Raw genomic sequence first — 17,808 nt, 5'->3', positions numbered from 1 at the left:
GGTTACTAATAAGCTATCAAATTGTACTAGGAAACAAATAAAAACAATATAATTGAAAGATACAAGCAACATGGTTATAGTCATAAGTGGGAAGAGATAGATATTAGTAAGGAAGAGAAGAATAATAGTAATACAGTCTTAGTAAATTATTTGACAGTGTTGAGGGAATTATTTGTTGAGCAGAGTGATGGCGTTCAGGAAAAAACTGTCCTTGTGTCTAGTTGTTCTAGTGTGCAGTGCTCTATAGCATCGTTTTGAGGGTAGGAGTTGAAACAGTTTATGTCCAGGATGCGAGGGGTCTGTAGATATTTTCACAGCCCTCTTTTTGACTCGTGCAGTACACAGGTCCTCCATGGAAGGCAGGTTGGCAGCCATTGTTTTTTCTGCAGTTCTAATTCTCCATTGAAGTCTGTGTCTGTCTTGTTGGGTTGCAGAACCAAACCAGACAGTTATGGAGGTGCAGATGACAGACTCAATAGTTCCTCTGTAGAACTGGATCAGCAGCTCCTTGGGCAGTTTGAGCTTCCTGAGTTGGCGCAGAAAGAACCTTCTTTGTTGTGCTTTTTCGATGACGTTTTTGATGCTAGGTGCCCATTTAAAGTCTTGAGATACGATAGAATCTAGAAACTTGAAGGACTCTACTGTTGATCCTGTGTTGTCTGGTATTGTAAGAGGTGGAAGTATGGGAAGGTTTCTTCTAAAATCCACCACCATTTCTATGGTTTTACACACACTCAAACACACCATGATTTATCTGCCTGAAAGTCCTTTTCGTGATTCTCTGTTGCTGCCAAGTCCTTCAATGCAATTGTATTTCACTGCAGCTTGACATCTTGCTCTGCTTTAATAGAGTAGAAGGTCCCATTTTTTTTCTTCCGAGCTTCAAAGCAGCCCCTCTGCGCAGTAGCTGCCCCCCCCAATTGATTTACGGTGGGAGATGGACATGGTTTGTCCCGCTTTCCCAAGAAATCCATTAGCTACACTTCATTCACAAAGAGAGAGATCCTCTCCCAGCTTGACCTTGAGCAGGAAGAAGGAACGGATGACACAGCTCTTATTATTATTGCTGATATTATTATGATTTGGGAGTGCAACAGATGCGTCTCCCAGCCTTAAGTAAACCACAATCTTCTAAATGCGGTAGATAAATATAACCCCGTCCGGGTTGCAAAATGTCCTTTGCACATTGGGTAAAATTCATTCCCTCCAGCTGACATTCCATGCTTAATCAAGTTTTTGTGGTTTCCCCGAGTGTCATCTTAGGTCTCGGGGCTGGAGCTGGAGGAGAAGCGCGGCTTTTGGGGGTTAGGCTAAAGGTCCTTTGAGTGCAGAGCTGTGGCCGCTTGCTTTCGTCATCCCAATAGCCGTGATAGCGAAACCTACTGGGCTTGAAATCCAGCATCATTTGATGGAATGCAGGGCCTGCTTCCCTTATGCTAGAGCCATCTCTCTTTTTTCATTCTGGCCAAGGACAATATTATAATTGTGGGGTCCTTGCTGGTCTCTGAACTTGGGGGTTTTCTTGCAGATGTTTCATTACCCAACTAGGTATCATCAGTGCTAGAAGGGACTGGGGGGGGGGAGGAGGGAGGGAGGAGGGGGAGGGGGAGGAGGAGGAGGAGGAGGAGGAGGAGGAGGAGGACTGTAGGGTCCTTGCTGGTCTCTGAACTTGGTGGTTTTCTTGCAGATGTTTCATGATGATACCTACCCAGCTAGGTATCATCAGTGCTAGAAGGGACTGAGGGAGGAGGGGGGAGGGAGGAAGAGGAGGAGGAGGTGGGGGGAGGAGGAGGACGAAGAAGAAGAGGAGGAGGAAGACTGTTAAGTCCTTGGTGTTCTTTGAATTTGGGGGTTTTCTTGCAGATGTTTCATTACCCAACTAGGTATCATCAGTGCTAGAAGGGACTGGGGGGGAAGAGGGGGAGGAAGGAGGAAGGAAGAGGAGGAGGAGGAAGGGGGAGGAGGAGGATGAAGAGGAGGAGGAGGAGGAAGACTGTTAGGTCCTTGTTAGGAACTTGGGGGTTTTCTTGCAGATGTTTCATTACCCAGCTAGGTATCATCAGTGCTAGAAGGGACTGGGGGAGGAGGAGGGAGGGAGGAAGAGGAGGAGGAGGAGGAGGAGGACGAAGAAGAGGACGAAGAAGAGGAAGAGGAGGAAGACTGTTAGGTCCTTGGTGTTCCCTGAACTTGGGGGTTTTCTTGCAGATGTTTCATGATGATCCCTACCCAGCTAGGTATCATTAGTGCTAGAAGGGACTGGGGGGGGAGGAGGGAGGGAGGAAGAGGAGGAGGAGGAAGGGGGAGGAGGAGGACGAAGAGCAGCAGGGGGAGGAAGACTGTGGGGTCCTTGCTGCTCTCTGAACTTGGGGGTTTTCTTGCAGATGTTTCATTACCCAACTAGGTATCATCAGTGCTAGAAGGGACTAGGGGAGAAGGAGGAGGGGAGGAAGAGGAGGAGAAGGAGGAAGAGGAGGAGGAGGAAGACTGTTAGGTCCTTGGTGTTCTCTGAACTTGGGGTTTTTCTTGCAGATGTTTTAGTATCCAACTAGGTATCATCAGTGCTAGAAGGGAATGGGGTAGGAGGAGGAGGGAGGAGGAAGAGGAGGAGGAGGAGGGAGAAGGAGGAGGAGGAAGAGGGGGTGGGGGAGGAGGAAGAGCAGCAGGGGGAGGAAGACTGTGGGGTCCTTGATGGTCTCTGAACTTGGTGATTTTCTTGCAGATGTTTTATTACCCAGCTAGGTATCATCTGTGCTAGAAGGGTGTGGGGTTTGCAGGAAGGAGGAGGAGGAGGAGGAGGAGGAGCTGTCTGAGCTTGGGGGTCTTATTGCAGCTATCTCATTATCCAACTAGATGATATTATCAGTGGTTGCAATGAAAATTGCTTTCTGCTCATCCAATAGGAAATGTATGTTCTTTCCCTCCCTTCTTCTTGGCTTCCCGTTTGAGTTTCCCAACCATTGAATCCAGTGGGAGTGTTGGGTGGTTTATGCCAGTACAATGAAGAGAAATAGAAGGCTTGAGACATAACCTGGAGTCGAAAGCCAACACTCCTCAAAATATGCAGTGACAAGAGTTATGGGAACTGGAGTTCCCTCACATCTGGAGGAGGGCCATAAACTTTCCCACTCCTGGGCTAATATAACAGAACTGCCACATAGCCAAATGCTTCTTGGATGTAAGATTACTCAACCAAAGCCAGGGGTGTATTTGATCTGTGTGGCTTTGCATATAGGTGGAAGCATAGCCTTCCCTGTCCTTAATGCGTGACTTTTGTACTTGTTGGCATTGTTTAATTAGGCACGGGTGAGATGCTGGGGGTTTGCAGGGGTTCGGGAGAACCTCTAGCTAAGATTCTGTGCAGTTTGGAGAACCCCCAAATCCTACTCCTGGGTGGCTCTGCCCACCCCACTCCTCCCCTCCCAGGAGTCCCCAGGCAGCCTGTTTTGGATGCAGGTAAGTGCAGGGAGCGCACGGAGGCTCGGGAAGGGCGAAAAATGGGCCTACCTCCAGAGAGCCTCCAGAGCCTGGGGAGGCCGTTATCGCCCTCTTGGAGGCTCAAGAAAAGCCTCCAGAGCCTGGGGAGGGCAAACCCCACAGAGAGAGGGCTGTAAAGCACAGTAAAGCGGTATATACGTCTAGGTGCTATTGCTATCTATCTATATCTATCTATCTATCTATCTATCTATCTATCTATCTATCTATCTCTATCTCTATCTATCTATCTATCTATCTATCATCTATCTATCTATCTATCTATCTATCTATCTATTATCTATCTATCTATCTATCTATCTATCTATCTATCTATCTATACATCCATCCATCATCTATCTATCTATCTATCATCTATCTATCTATCTATCTATCTATCTATCTATCTATCTCTATCTATCTATCTATCTATCTATCTATCTATCTATCTATCTATCTCTATCTCTATCTCTATCTCTATCTCTATCTCTATCTATCTATCTATCTATCATCTATCATCTATCTATCTATCTATCTATCTATCTCTATCTCTCTATCGATCCATCCATCATCTAACATCTCTATCTATCTATCTATCTATCTATCTATCTATCTATCTATCTATCTCTATCTCTATCTCTATCTCTATCTCTATCTCTATCTCTATCTCTATCTCTATCTCTATATCTATATCTATATCTATATCTATATCTATATCTATCTAAGAGCCCTGGTGGCTCAGTGGTTAGAATGCAGAATTGCAGGCTAATTCTGCCCAATGCCAGCAGTTCGATCTTGACCGGCTCAAGGTTGACTCAGCCTTCCAACCTTCCGAAGTTGGTAAAACGAGGACACCGATTGTTGGGGGCCCTTGGCTGAGTCTGTAAACCATTTTGAGAGGGCCGTAAAAGCACTGTGAAGCAGTATATAAGTCGAAGTGCTACGGCTATTGCAGGAAAGCAGTAGAACACACCCGAAGCACACCCGTTTTCGCAGACTGCTGTACCGAGGTTTGGAGAGGCAGGGATCAGGGGTTGACATGAATCTTTTTTCATGCATGACTGCTAGATTACTTTTCCCCTGGCCTCCTACAGAAATTTCTGGGGCTTAGGACTCCAGGAGAAAACTCTGGCAGCCTTGAGGGATCAGTGGTGAAGAGAAACATGTTGCCTTCTTGTTGGCAAAAATCGGACTCCGTGAGTCACAGGGAAATCTCACCGCATCCCAGGGGAAAGTCCCAACTCTTGATCCTCCTTTGCTCTGTCTCTTGCTTTCCTCTACCGGGTGGGTGGGTGGGTGGAAGGAAGGGACAAACCTGGATTTAGAACCCACTCAAAGGCAGAAGCTCTCGGGATAGCTCTAATTGAAAACAGCCTTCCAGAGGGGGATGCCAGGAAGCAAAATGCAGAGGCTTTCAGTTCATCTGCAAGCAGAAAGAAAAAAACAGAATGACAGAGTTGGAAGGGGCTTTGGAGGTCTTCTAGTCCAACCCCCTGCTCCAGCAGGAGACCCTATACCATTTGAGACAAGTGGTTGTCCAATCTCTTCTTGAAAACCTCCAGTGATGGAGCACCCACAGCTTCTAAAGGCAAGCAGTCCCACCGGTTGATTGTTCTCGCTGTCAGGAAATTTCTCCTTAGTTCTAGGTTGCTTCTCTCCTTGGTTAGTTTCCACCCATCGCTTCTTGTCCTGCCCTCAGGTGCTTTGGAGAATAAGTTGACCCTTTGTGGTGGCCCCTTAGATATTGGAAGACAGCTATCATGTCACAATGCAGAATAACAAGAGTTGGAAGTGACCTTGGAGGTCTTCTTCTAGTCCAACCCCCTGTTCAAGCAGGAGACCTTATACCATTTCAGACAAATGGTTGTCCAACATCTTCTTAAAAACTTCCAGTGTTGGAGCATTCACAACTTCTAGAGGCAAGTTGTTCCACTGATTAATTGTTCTCACTGTCAGGAAATTTCTCCTTAGTTCTAGGTTGCTTCTCTCCTTGATTGGTTTCCACCCATTGCTTCTTGTCCTGCCTTCAGGTGCTTTGGAGAATAGCTTGACTCCCTCTTCTTTGGGGCAGCCCCTCCAATATTGGGACACTGAAGTGCCTAGCAGACTTTAGACTTCGAGATGCACCAAACTGGGGCTACTTGTTTTTTTCCAGACCTGGAAAAAAAAATGATGTGATTTGATAAGGAGTTCCTTCTAAATTTTACATTTCCTTGAAATTGGCTGAATTAAAGGCCATGAACGAACATAAAGAAAGCCCGAGATATTTGGGAACATCAATTCCATTGGGAAAATTTAATGAATGGAAATGGTCGAGTTAATTCAAAAACCGAATCCAATAAATAAGTGGAGATCATTGGATGTAACATTTCTTGTGCCGATATTTGACTGATCACTTGACTACCAGATGTTATGGCATGTCATAGGTACTTTGGCTAAGGAGGTCTAGTTTGGCATTTGCCAATGTGTGATTGATCGTAGATGTTGTGTGGAACATTGGACGTAAAGGAGATGATGGATGGATGGATGGGTGGGTGGATGGAGAGAGGGATGGATGGGTGGGTAGGTGGATGAATGGGTGGATGGAGAGAGAGATGGATGGATGGGTAGATGGATGGATGAGTGGGTGGATGGAGAGACAGATGAAGAAAGGGATAGAGGGATGGATGGATGGATGGATGGATGGATGGATGGATGGATGGATGGTTGGATGGATGAGTGGGTGGATGGAGAAATGGAGAAAGGAATGGATGGATGGATGGGTGGATGAGTGGGTGGATGTAGAGACAGATGAAGAAAGGGATGGATGGATGGATGGATGGATGGATGGATGGATGGATGGATGGATAGATGGATGGATGGATGGATGAGTGGGTGGGTGGATGGAGAGATGGAGAAAGGAATGGATGGATGGGTGGGTGGATGGATGGATGGATGGGTGGATGAGTGGGTGGATGTAGAGACAGATGAAGAAAGGGATGGATGGATGGATGGATGGATGGATGGATGGATGGATGGATGAGTGGGTGGGTGGATGGATGGATGGATGGGTGGGTGGATGGAGAGACAGATGAAGAAAGGGATGGATGGATGGATGGATGGATAGATGAGTGGGTGGATGGATGGAGAGATGGAGAAAGGAATGGATGGGTGGGTGGGTGGGTGGGTGGGTGGGTGGGTGGGTGGATGGATGGATGGATGGATGAGTGGGTGGGTGTATGGAGAGAGGGATGGAGAGAGGGATGGATGGGTGGGTGGGTGGAGGAAGGGAGGAAGAAACAGATGGATGGAGGGATAGAGAGACAGATGAATGCATGGTTGGTTGGTTGGATGGATGGTCAGACAGACAGACAGACAATTTCAGTTGCTTTCTGCATTTAATACTATGTGAACCCTAGGAACGTTAGCTGAAAATTGTATGTCCGAACGAAAGACTCTGAATGAAATCCAGGCTAGAAAAGGGCTACGGCATGCATTCTCACATGGTGCCTGCCAACAGCCATGGTTCGCCTGTCCAAAATATTCCCATATTTTGAAAGATGGCTCGAAAAGAATGCAATCAAAGAATCCCAAGAGTTATAGCGCAACTTGGCCTCGTTGGGAAGACTTCCCGCAAAAGACTGTGGGGCATAAACGATCTCTGGCAATTCTGACCCAGGATAAAGCCCCGCTCATCCCTTCAGTGCCGTGCAGGATGGAGGAACAAGTTTCTGAAGAAAGCTGGGCCCTCCACCCCATCCCTAAACTGCACAACAGAGCTCAACAAAGCCAAGCAGTTCTCCTTCTGATTGCAAGCTTCTTTCGTAGGAAAAGTGCTGAGCTTCACAAAAAAAAAAAAAAAAAAAAAACACAGAGAGAGAGAGAGATGGAGGGAGAAAAGCAAAATAAAATAACATAATATGGAAACCTCGATATTTTAAAAAGAACAGAGCTTTCCTGAAGCTCGCTCGCGGGTTTGTTTTGGGCTACGCTCAAGTTTTTTAGCAGAGACTGGGGGGTCAGCTTTTAAAAAAGCCAGTTCTCACTCATCCATTCAGCGACAGGTGACGGGTGCCAAACTCCATTCCTCCCAGTTCAGTTTCCCTCGGCCTGTCTTGGGGGGGGGGGTTGGAGGAAACGGAGAAGAGAGGCACACTGCAAGGGGTTGCAGGGGGAAAAAAATCAGGGGCGCGCCATCGTTTCTTGGTGAGCCCCCGCGACTGTATAAATTGCAGATGTGGGCGAGGAATCGATCCCCTAACTGGGAGAGGTATTAAAATCAAAACCAGTCTTCCCTCCCTCCCTCCTTCCCCCCCCCCATCCCATTCCACCGAGACAGACTGTTGAAAATGATACATGTCAAAATTGCTGGAATGAATTTCAAACGCCAAAGATACTTTATGTAAAAGAAAAAATCTTGCATTGCTGTAAAATGTAACACTATCCATTGGCAAGTCTCTGCAAAAAAAATTTGGTCCCGGTGTGCGTTTTCTTTCTTTCTTTCTTTCTCTCCCCCCCCTTTCCCCCCTCCCCCTTCTATTTTTTTTTTTAATTTTTATTTAACAAAACTGAAAAACTTTTTCCAACCCATTAAACCTGATTTATGTTTTGCCCACGGATTCCTTCCCTCTTTTTTTTTTTTTTTGGAGGGGATTTAAATTAGAGAAATCATGACTTCACTTTTGGCCAGCCTAGCTGCTCCGTTCTCCGAATACTTGATTTTTATTTGTTTTTTTTAATCTGTGTGGATGTAAGGAAATCGTTCTTACTTGAAATTCTGTGGAATTCCTTTTCCATGTTTGCCACCATGGAAGTCCACAATGTTCCCTTCAAAAACTTTCTCTCCTTCGTATCTGGTTGCAGGATGGTCCCATCATTAGGGCTAATGAACGATAGCAATAGCCCTTAGACTTATATACCGCTTCACAGTGCTTTTTCAGCCCTCTCTAAGCGGTTTACAGAGTCAGCCTCTTGCCCCCCAACAACCTGGGTCCTCATTTTACCAACCTCGGAAGGACGTTACGCTGAGTCAACCTTGAGCCGGTGGGAATCAAACTGCTGGCAGTCAGCAGAGTTAGCCTCTCTAAGCAGTTTGCAGAGTTCATCCTCTTGCCCCCAACAATCTGGGTCCTCGTTTTACCCACCTCGGAAGTCCGGAAGGCTGAGTCAATCTTGAGCCAGTCAGGATCGAACTGCTGGCAGTGGGCAGAATTAGCCTGCAATATTGCATTCTAACCATTGTGTTACCATGGCAAGGAAGGAAGGAAGGAAGGAAGGAAGGAAGGAAGGAAGGAAGGAAGGGAGGGAGGGAGGGAGGGCGGGAGGGCGGGCGGGAGGGAGGGAGGGCGGGAGGGAGGGAGGGAGAGAAAGAAGAAAAGGAGGGAGAGAAAGAAGAAAGGGAGGGAAGGAAGGAAGGAAGGAAGCAATAGCAATAACACTTAGACTTATATACCACTTCATAGTGCTTTTACAGCCCTCTCTAAGCAGTTTACAGAGTCATCCTCTTGCCCCCAACAATCTGGGTCCTCATTTTACCCACCTTAGAAGGACGGAAGGCTGAATCAACCTTGAGCCTGGTGAGATTCGAACTCCCAAATTGCAGGCAGTCGGCAGTCAGCAGAAGTAGCCTGCAATACCGTATTCTAACCACTGCGCCACTGCAGCTCATATCTGTAAAAATTCTTTGGTTTGTATAACAATCGATTAAAATAGGGTTGGTGGTTTGTGGATCAGGGCATGTGAGAACCCAGCTGACATCTCTTCTTGTTGGCTAAAACAAACTGTCACACCGGACCTACCCCATGGCTTATTTGTTGGGGCGTTCTGTGTGATGTGAGCCCTATCGTGGCATTTTGCTAACCTTTAGTTTGGAGATTAGTGTATGGAGTGGGTATCTGTACATGAAATGGGACAACTCACTGTGACCAATTCTCCATGGGACAATTGAACAAATACAAAAGCTAATTTAATTTCAGTGGAACCGTGGCCTAACGATGTCAACCCAGAAATACAAGATTTACAATAATTTCGATGAACACGTGGCCACCAATAATAAAAGTAGCAATAGCGATACCAATAGCACTTAGACTTATATACCACTTCCTAGTATTTTAGAGCCCTCTCTAAGTAGTTTACACAATCAGCCTCTTGCCCCCCAACAATCTGGGTCCTCATTTTACCTACCTCAGAAGGATGGAAGGCTGAGTCTATCTTGAGCCAGTTGGGATCGAACTCCTGGTAGTGAGCAGAGTTTAACCTGCAGTACTGCATTCTAACCACTGCACCACCAAGGAAGGAAGAAAGGAAGGAAGGAAGGAAGGAAGGAAGGAAGGAAGGAAGGAAGGAAGGAAGGAAGGAAGGAAGGAAGGAAGTCAACCTTGAGCCAGTCAGGATCGAACTCCTGGCAGTGAGCAGAGTTTAGCCTGCAATACTGCATTCTAACCACCGTGCCACCAAGGAAGGAAGGAAGGAAGGAAGGAAGGAAGGAAGGAAGGAAGGAAGGAAGGAAGGAAGGAAGGAAGGAAGGAAGGAAGGAAGGAAGTCAACCTTGAGCCAGTCAGGATCGAACTCCTGGCAGTGAGCAGAGTTTAGCCTGCAATACTGCATTCTAACCACTGTGCCACGAAGGAAGGAAGGAAGGAAGGAAGGAAGGAAGGAAGGAAGGAAGGAAGGAAGTCAACCTTGAGCCAGTCAGGATCAAACTCCTGGCAGTGGGCAGAATTAGCCTGCAATATTGCATTCTAACCATTGTGTTACCATGGCAAGGAAGGAAGGAAGGAAGGAAGGAAGGGAGGGAGGGAGGGAGGGAGGGAGGGAGGGAGAGAAAGAAGAAAAGGAGGGAGAGAAAGAAGAAAGGGAGGGAAGGAAGGAAGGAAGGAAGCAATAGCAATAACACTTAGACTTATATACCACTTCATAGTGCTTTTACAGCCCTCTCTAAGCAGTTTACAGAGTCATCCTCTTGCCCCCAACAATCTGGGTCCTCATTTTACCCACCTTAGAAGGACGGAAGGCTGAATCAACCTTGAGCCTGGTGAGATTCGAACTCCCAAATTGCAGGCAGTCGGCAGTCAGCAGAAGTAGCCTGCAATACCGTACTCTAACCACTGCGCCACCGCAGCTCATATCTGTATAAACTCTTTGGTTTGTATAACAATCAATTAAAATAGGATTGGTGGTTTGTGGATCAGGGCATGTGAGAACCCAGCTGACATCTCTTCTTGTTGGCTAAAACAAACTGTCACACCGGACCTACCCCATGGCTTATTTGTTGGGGCGTTCTGTGTGATGTGAGCTCTATCGTGGCATTTTGCTAACCTTTAGTTTGGAGATTAGTGTATGGAGTGGGTATCTGTATATGAAATGGGACAACTCACTGTGACCAATTCTCCACGGGACAATTGAACAAATACAAAAGCTAATTTAATTTCAATGGAACCGTGGCCTAACGATGTCAAACCAGAAATACAAGATTTACAATAATTTCGATGAACACGTGGCCACCAATAATAAAAGTAGCAATAGCGATACCAATAGCACTTAGACTTATATACCACTTCCTAGTGTTTTAGAGCCCTCTCTAAGTAGTTTACACAATCAGCCTCTTGCCCCCCAACAATCTGGGTCCTCATTTTACCTACCTCAGAAGGATGGAAGGCTGAGTCTATCTTGAGCCAGTTGGGATCGAACTCCTGGTAGTGAGCAGAGTTTAACCTGCAGTACTGCATTCTAACCACTGCACCACCAAGGAAGGAAGGAAGGAAGGAAGGAAGGAAGGAAGGAAGGAAGGAAGGAAGGAAGGAAGGAAGGAAGGAAGGAAGGAAGGAAGGAAGGAAGGAAGTCAACCTTGAGCCAGTCAGGATCGAACTCCTGGCAGTGAGCAGAGTTTAGCCTGCAATACTGCATTCTAACCACCGTGCCACCAAGGAAGGAAGGAAGGAAGGAAGGAAGGAAGGAAGGAAGGAAGGAAGGAAGGAAGGAAGGAAGGAAGGAAGGAAGGAAGGAAGGAAGGAAGTCAACCTTGAGCCAGTCAGGATCGAACTCCTGGCAGTGAGCAGAGTTTAGCCTGCAATACTGCATTCTAACCACCGTGCCAGGAAGGAAGGAAGGAAGGAAGGAAGGAAGGAAGGAAGGAAGGAAGGAAGGAAGTCAACCTTGAGCCAGTCAGGATCGAACTCCTGGCAGTGAGCAGAGTTTAGCCTGCAATACTGCATTCTAACCACCGCGCCACCATGGCTCTTCAATTGTACCTGAATGAAATGATTAATACAGCATTGAATTGTCCTGATGTGAGTTGTCCTGCAGCAAGTTGTCCACAATGAGTTGTCCTAGACTCCGCACAAACCTATAGGCCAACAGATAAGTTGCATCCACTGGTTGCATGGACTTTAAGTAGACTTCCCCCTCTCTCCAACTGGACGTCATGTTCTTCTTTTTATCAGATGTGCCGCACCAAGGAGTACGACTTCAATGATGCTATGGCCCAATATGCGTGGTACCCCTGCACCGCCAACCACACTCACACAGTTTTCTGGCTGAAGGTAAATATGCAGTGCAATTAGATAACATAATGAGGTTTAGAAAGAAGCAGAAGAAATGCCATTCAGTAGAGTTTTGTCACTTTTCAAGGACAAATGCTAGTTTGTCACGTTGTCAGGGTTCCGAAGGATGTCCTAATTAAATCATAAGTCTCGAGCCGAGCTTCTGAAGAAATCCAGTTATTTATTAGAAGCCTCATGTCGGCACTTCCCAAGTGAAGCCAGTTCTGACTCTATGTAATTTACGCTCCAATTATGATCCTGTTTCCCCTCTCCCCCCCCCACCTCAGGGTGTGTCATCAATCACATTCACCAATGGAGCAATTTTGTGGGTTGTAGAGATCACTCCCCTTTGGCTGCTGTAGGTAACCTTGGGATACAGCCTTGAGAGAGATAAGATTGGAATATGCATCTGTCTTTGTTTTTTTTTTTTTAAGTAAAAAAACCTCTGACGATCAGGCAATTCAGCTGGGATCATCAGAGGCTTTTAAAAGCATTTTTTTTACAACCTCTTCGGCTGAAGAGGTTGTAGAAAAAATGTTTTTAAAAGTAAAAAAACCCTCTGATGATCAGGCAACTCAGCTGGGATCGTTGGAGGCTTTTAAAAGCATTTTTTTACAACCTCTTCGGCCGAAGAGGTTGTAGAAAAAATGGTTTTAAAAGTTAAAAAAAAAAAGTTGGCCACATCCACCCAGTCACATTACCCCCACCACCACCAAGCCACGCCCACAGAACCGGTAGTAACAAATTTTACATTTCACCACTGAGTAATGGTAAGTAGAACCCACCCCTGGCTTAAATGGTGTCTGCGGGATGGTAGAGGTCAGGAAGGCCTGGAGGAATGTTGTCCATGGGGTCGCAATGGATCAGACACAACTTCACAACTAACAGCAACAACAAGAATCTTAGTTCTGGAGGTTCACCAAGAGTGGAAGCATCTCCCTACTGGTTAAAGGTCTTTCCCATGTTATCAGTTGCCCTCAAGGGATTGAAATTCAAGCCTTCAAGAGACAACCTTGGCTGAAGCTTCCAACTTGGACCATTGATGGTTATGTTTAAGTGAGAACTGATCCTCTCTCTCTCTCTCCATAGGCTTTCTATACCCAACCCATGGTAGCCGCTGCAGTGATTATCCACTTGGTAACAGATGGGACATGGCTGGAGGTAGAGCTCGACCAGAAACAAGAGTCAATTTTTGTGCAACTGGTGGACACTAAAAACCAAAGTCACGATCTCGGTGAGAACGCTAGCTCAGTTATAAGACAACATGAAATAAAGCATGTGATTTTTTTTTTTAACTTCCCCTTGGGATAGGCCAGGGAACAGGAAGATTTTTTTTTAAAAAAAAAAAATTAGTCACACAAAAATCAGGAGCAGGTTCACAGCAGGAATTTCATGGCGTTCCACCAGTTCATTGGGATGGGGAAACGATTTTTATTGATTCTTTCTATATTTATATGTATTTATTGTTGATTTTAACCAATAGGGACCGATTAGCACAAAGCTAAGCTAACAACCCTGGATTCCCTGCTGGGTGGCATTTTATACGATGCCAACCATGTGGCTCGGATTCCTTGCAATGTTCGCTTCGAATCCTATTCAGTAAAGATCCAATGGATTTCTAAGGATAGCAGAATAACAGAGTTATTGGAGGTAGATATCTCAGATAGACAGACAGACAGACAGACAGACAGACAGACAGACAGACAGTAGATGATAGACAGACAGATGATATAGGTAGATGTTAGATAAAAGAGATAGATAGATAGATAGACAGACAGACAGACAGACAGACAGACAGACAGACAGACAGACAGATAGATAGATAGATAGATAGATAGATAGATAGATGATAGATAGATGGATGGATGGATGGATGGCTATGATGATAGATAGATGATAGACAGACAGACAGATAATACAGGTAGATAGATGATAGATAGATGATAGACAGACAGACAGATAGATGATAGATAGACAGATGATAGATATATAGATAGAGAGAGAGAGAGGGAGAGAGAGAGAGAGATGATGGATGGATGGATGGATGGATGGATGGATGGATGGATAGATGGATGGATGGATGGATGGATACTATGATAGATAGATAGATAGATAGATAGATAGGTAGATAGGTAGATAGGTAGATAGGTAGATAGGTAGATAGGTAGATAGGTAGATAGGTAGATAGGTAGATAGGTTGATGGAAAGAGAAAGAGAGGGTGGGAGGGAGAGATAGAGAAGGAGAGAGAGAGAGAGAGAGAGAGAGATGATAGATATTTGAGAGATAGCCTAGCCCCCTGCTCAAGCATTGTTGTACTCCTTCTTTCCATTTAGCTTCTTCTGCCCAATTAAGAGACCCTCCTCAATCTTTTCTCTCTTCCCCACCAACCCTGCCCCCCCCCTCTCTCTTTTTCCTCTCTCTAACCCCACCCCCACCCCATCCCAGGGGAGCACGGTTTGAGCTGCCGAAAAAACCCTTTGATTATCCCGGTTGTCCATGACCTTAGCCAGCATTTCTACCGGACTCGGGCCATCCTCATCACCTTCAGATCTCAGTATGTGGCAATCTCCGGGGTGGCCTTGCGCTCCTTCCAGAATTTCGACCCCATCGCTGTCAGCAGCTGTCAAAGCGGACAGACCTACAGCCCGGCTGAACAGAGGTAAGCCCCTTTCTGGTTCTTTACCGCTCATTAGTCGCCGACTTCAGAAGTCCGTGTTGAAGAAGAAGGGTGAAAAGGGGGCGATTGACCTTTGGCCTTGTTGGCAGAAGCCATGTGGCTCTCCCTGAATACAAACAGGCCAGGCCGTTTAACCCCACAAGGGAGAAGGTCCATAGATTATTTCCACCTCTGCTGACCTCTCTGGGTGACCTCAGTCCCCTCGGCACAGTTCCAACTTTGGACTTCAATGAGCAGCTCGAGAAGATAGACCTCCGCTCCGGGAAAGAGGGAAGAGATCTTTGCCGTTTGGGTTTTAATTCTTCTCACGGGACACACACAAAAACCTGCTTTCTTTGCTTTTCAGTGGATATTTACCTCAGCCTTGAGCGGGAAACGGTGGTGGGGTTCGAAGCACGGAGGAAGAAATTGGGCCGGGTTTTAAATTCTGCATTTGCTACAAAATCCAGCTGGGTGGGCGGTCGATTAGGGAGGTGCTGAAATCCTTCTTCCTGTGTCCCCATAAAACTTTTTTTTTCTTCCTTTATGTTTATGTTTAGGACGACTTAGAATTTCCTTCCTCCATCCCTCCAAGTCCTTCCTTCCTTCCTTCCTTCCTTCCTTCCTTCCTTCCTTCCTTCCTTCCTTCCTTCCTTCCTTCCTTCAACCCTTACCTTCGCTACCGGTTCGGAACTGGGAGCGTGCGCAGAGCATCCGTGATGATGTCCGGGCGGACGGGTAGAGCTTCCCACCACTGCCACTACTGGTTCGCCCGAACTGGGGCAAACCGATAGAAACCCACCACTGCTCCCTTTCCTTCTTTCCTTCATTCCTCCATCCATCCAAGTCCTTCCTTTCTTCCTTTGTTGCCCCCTCCCTTTCCTTCTCTCCTTTCTCCCTCCCTCCCTCCTGACCCTTCCTCCCTCCCTCTGAGTCCTTCCTTCCTTCCTTCCTTTGTCCCTTCCTCCCTCCCTCCCTTCTTTCCTTCCTCTCTCCCTCCAAGTCCTTTCTTCCTTCCTTCCTTTGTCCCTTCCTTCCATTCTTTCTTTCCTCCCTCCCTCTGAGTCCTTCCTCCCTGCAACATCCAATCAGCTACAGCAATAGCATTTAAGTCTATATTGCTTTTTACTGCCTCTTTAAGCAGTTGACAGAGTCAGCCTATTGCCCCCAACAATCTGGGTTCTCATTTGACCAACTTCAGAAGGATAGGAGGCTGAGTCAACTTTGAGCTGGTCAGGATCGAACTGCTGGCAGTGGGCAGAGTTAGCCGGCAATACTGCATTCTAACCACTGCACCACCATGGATGGATGGATGGATGGAAGGAAAGAAGGGAAGGAAGGAAGGAAGGAAGGAAGGAAGGAAGGAAGGAAGGAAGGAAGGAAGGAAGGAAGGAAGAGCAATAGCACTTAGACTTATATACCACTTCATAGTGCTTTTACAGCCCTCTCTAAGCGGTTTACAGAGTCAGCATATTGCCCTCAACAATTTGGGTCCTCATTTTACCCATCTCGGAAGAACCAGTTAAGATCGATCTCCTGGCATCAGTAGACTCAGCCTGCAATACTGCATTCTAACCACTGCGCCACCACAGCTCCTAATGCAACATCCAATCAGCTACAGCAATAGCATTTAGACTTATATACTGCTTCACAGTGCTTTCCAGCCCTCTCTAAGCAGTTTACAGAGTCAGCCTATTGCCCCCAACTATCTGGGTTCTCATTTTACCCACTTCAGAAAGATGGGAGGCTGAGTCAACTTTGAGCCGGTCAGGATCGAACTGCTGGCAGTGGGCAGAATTAGCCGGCAATACTGTATTCTAACCACTGTGCCACCGTGGCTTCGATAGATATATGGAGAGATGGAGAGATGAATAGATAGACAAAAAGATAGAGAGATAGATAGATAGACAGACAGACAGACAGATAGATAATGGACAGACAGACAGGTAGATAGATAGATAGATTAATAGCAATAGCACAGTTTTATATACCACTTTACAGTGCTTTTACAGCCCTCTCTAAGCAGTTTACAGAGTCAGCCTGTTGCCCCTAACAATCTGGGTCCTCATTTTACCGATCTCGGAAGGATGGAAGGCCAAGTCAACCTTGAGCCCGGTGAGATTCGATCTGCCGAACTGCTGGCAGCCGGCGATCAGCAGAAGTAGCCTGCAGTACTGCACTCTAACCACTGCGCCACCACGGCTCTCTATGATATTCATGCCTCTTTCAAGAGAGGTTGACTCTGAATGGTTTCTGACTCCTCCGTGGCACGAACCTGGGTGGTCTCCTTCCCAACCAAAACATTGGGGTCGTCAAATTTATTTGCCGCGGCTTTCCAGGTGCGTTGCAAAGCTTCTTCCCGAGCCTTGGTGAGCTAGCGATGGAGCCCTCTTCTTCCATATGTAAAAATTAACATTTGAAGGCCTGCTGGGAAGCAATTATGCTTTTGTGTATTGGTTTTTTTTTTTCAAAGGAAACCAACTCTCTGTTCTGGATACTGGTTGGAGAGCTCCAGGGAGCCTTTCTCCATGACCTCTATTGAGAGATTTGGAAAACAGGGCTTTTTACCTTGATGTGGTAGGGCCCCCTTTTCTCCTGCGAATCAGCTCGGATTTCTTTTTGAACCCGAAAAAGAGGAAATATTATCACCACGCTTGCGTCTCAAAGCTCAAGGAGCGGGTTATAATAAATCTATGATCATATTCAAATTCCAGCATCAAAAAGCTTGCGGTCTTCGCCAAGGCATGTTGAGCGGTTTCCCAGTAGGACTTTACCCTGGACAGGAAGCTTAAATGATTTGCCTGCTGCTCCGAACTCTTCCAGCTCTTCTGCTTTTCTTTGGCCTAGGGAAGGTCTTCTTCTTCTGGAAAGGATTCTGGTTAGCTTCTCTCATCGCCCTGTGATCTCCTTCCTGAGCTTCTGAAGGCATTTTGAGGTCAGATTCAGGTGGTCTCCTGAAGAAAGAGGGTTGAGGAACCTGGATCTCATCACCCTGTGATCCCCTTCCTAAGCTTTTGAAGGCATTTTGAGGTCAGATTCAGGTGGTCTTTTGAACAAGGAGGGTTGTGGAATCTGGATCTCATCACCCTGTAATCCCCTTCCTGAGCTTCTGAAGGCATTTTGAGGTCAGATTCAGGTGGTCTCCTGAAGAAAGAGGGTTG

At 46.4% G+C, this 17,808-nt stretch overlaps 1 protein-coding gene across 1 annotated transcript in view; it reads left to right on the top strand.

Annotated features, from left to right (window-relative positions):
• PAPPA (pappalysin 1) overlaps positions 1-17,808 on the top strand; it is a 160,151-nt gene that overhangs the window by 94,353 nt on the left and 47,990 nt on the right. The window contains exons 11-13 of the mRNA XM_087880010.1: positions 11,892-11,990; positions 13,080-13,224; positions 14,437-14,650. Of these exons, the coding sequence (XP_087736136.1) occupies positions 11,892-11,990; positions 13,080-13,224; positions 14,437-14,650 (458 nt within the window). The remainder of the gene's footprint in view (positions 1-11,891; positions 11,991-13,079; positions 13,225-14,436; positions 14,651-17,808) is intronic.

The sequence above is a fragment of the Pantherophis guttatus genome, chromosome 16 (assembly GCF_059756535.1).
Source record: "Pantherophis guttatus breed Tessera chromosome 16, ASM5975653v1, whole genome shotgun sequence".
Lineage (NCBI taxonomy): Eukaryota > Metazoa > Chordata > Lepidosauria > Squamata > Colubridae > Pantherophis > Pantherophis guttatus.
Note: the sequence above shows the minus strand (reverse complement) of the source record. Positions and strands in the feature narration are given on the sequence as shown.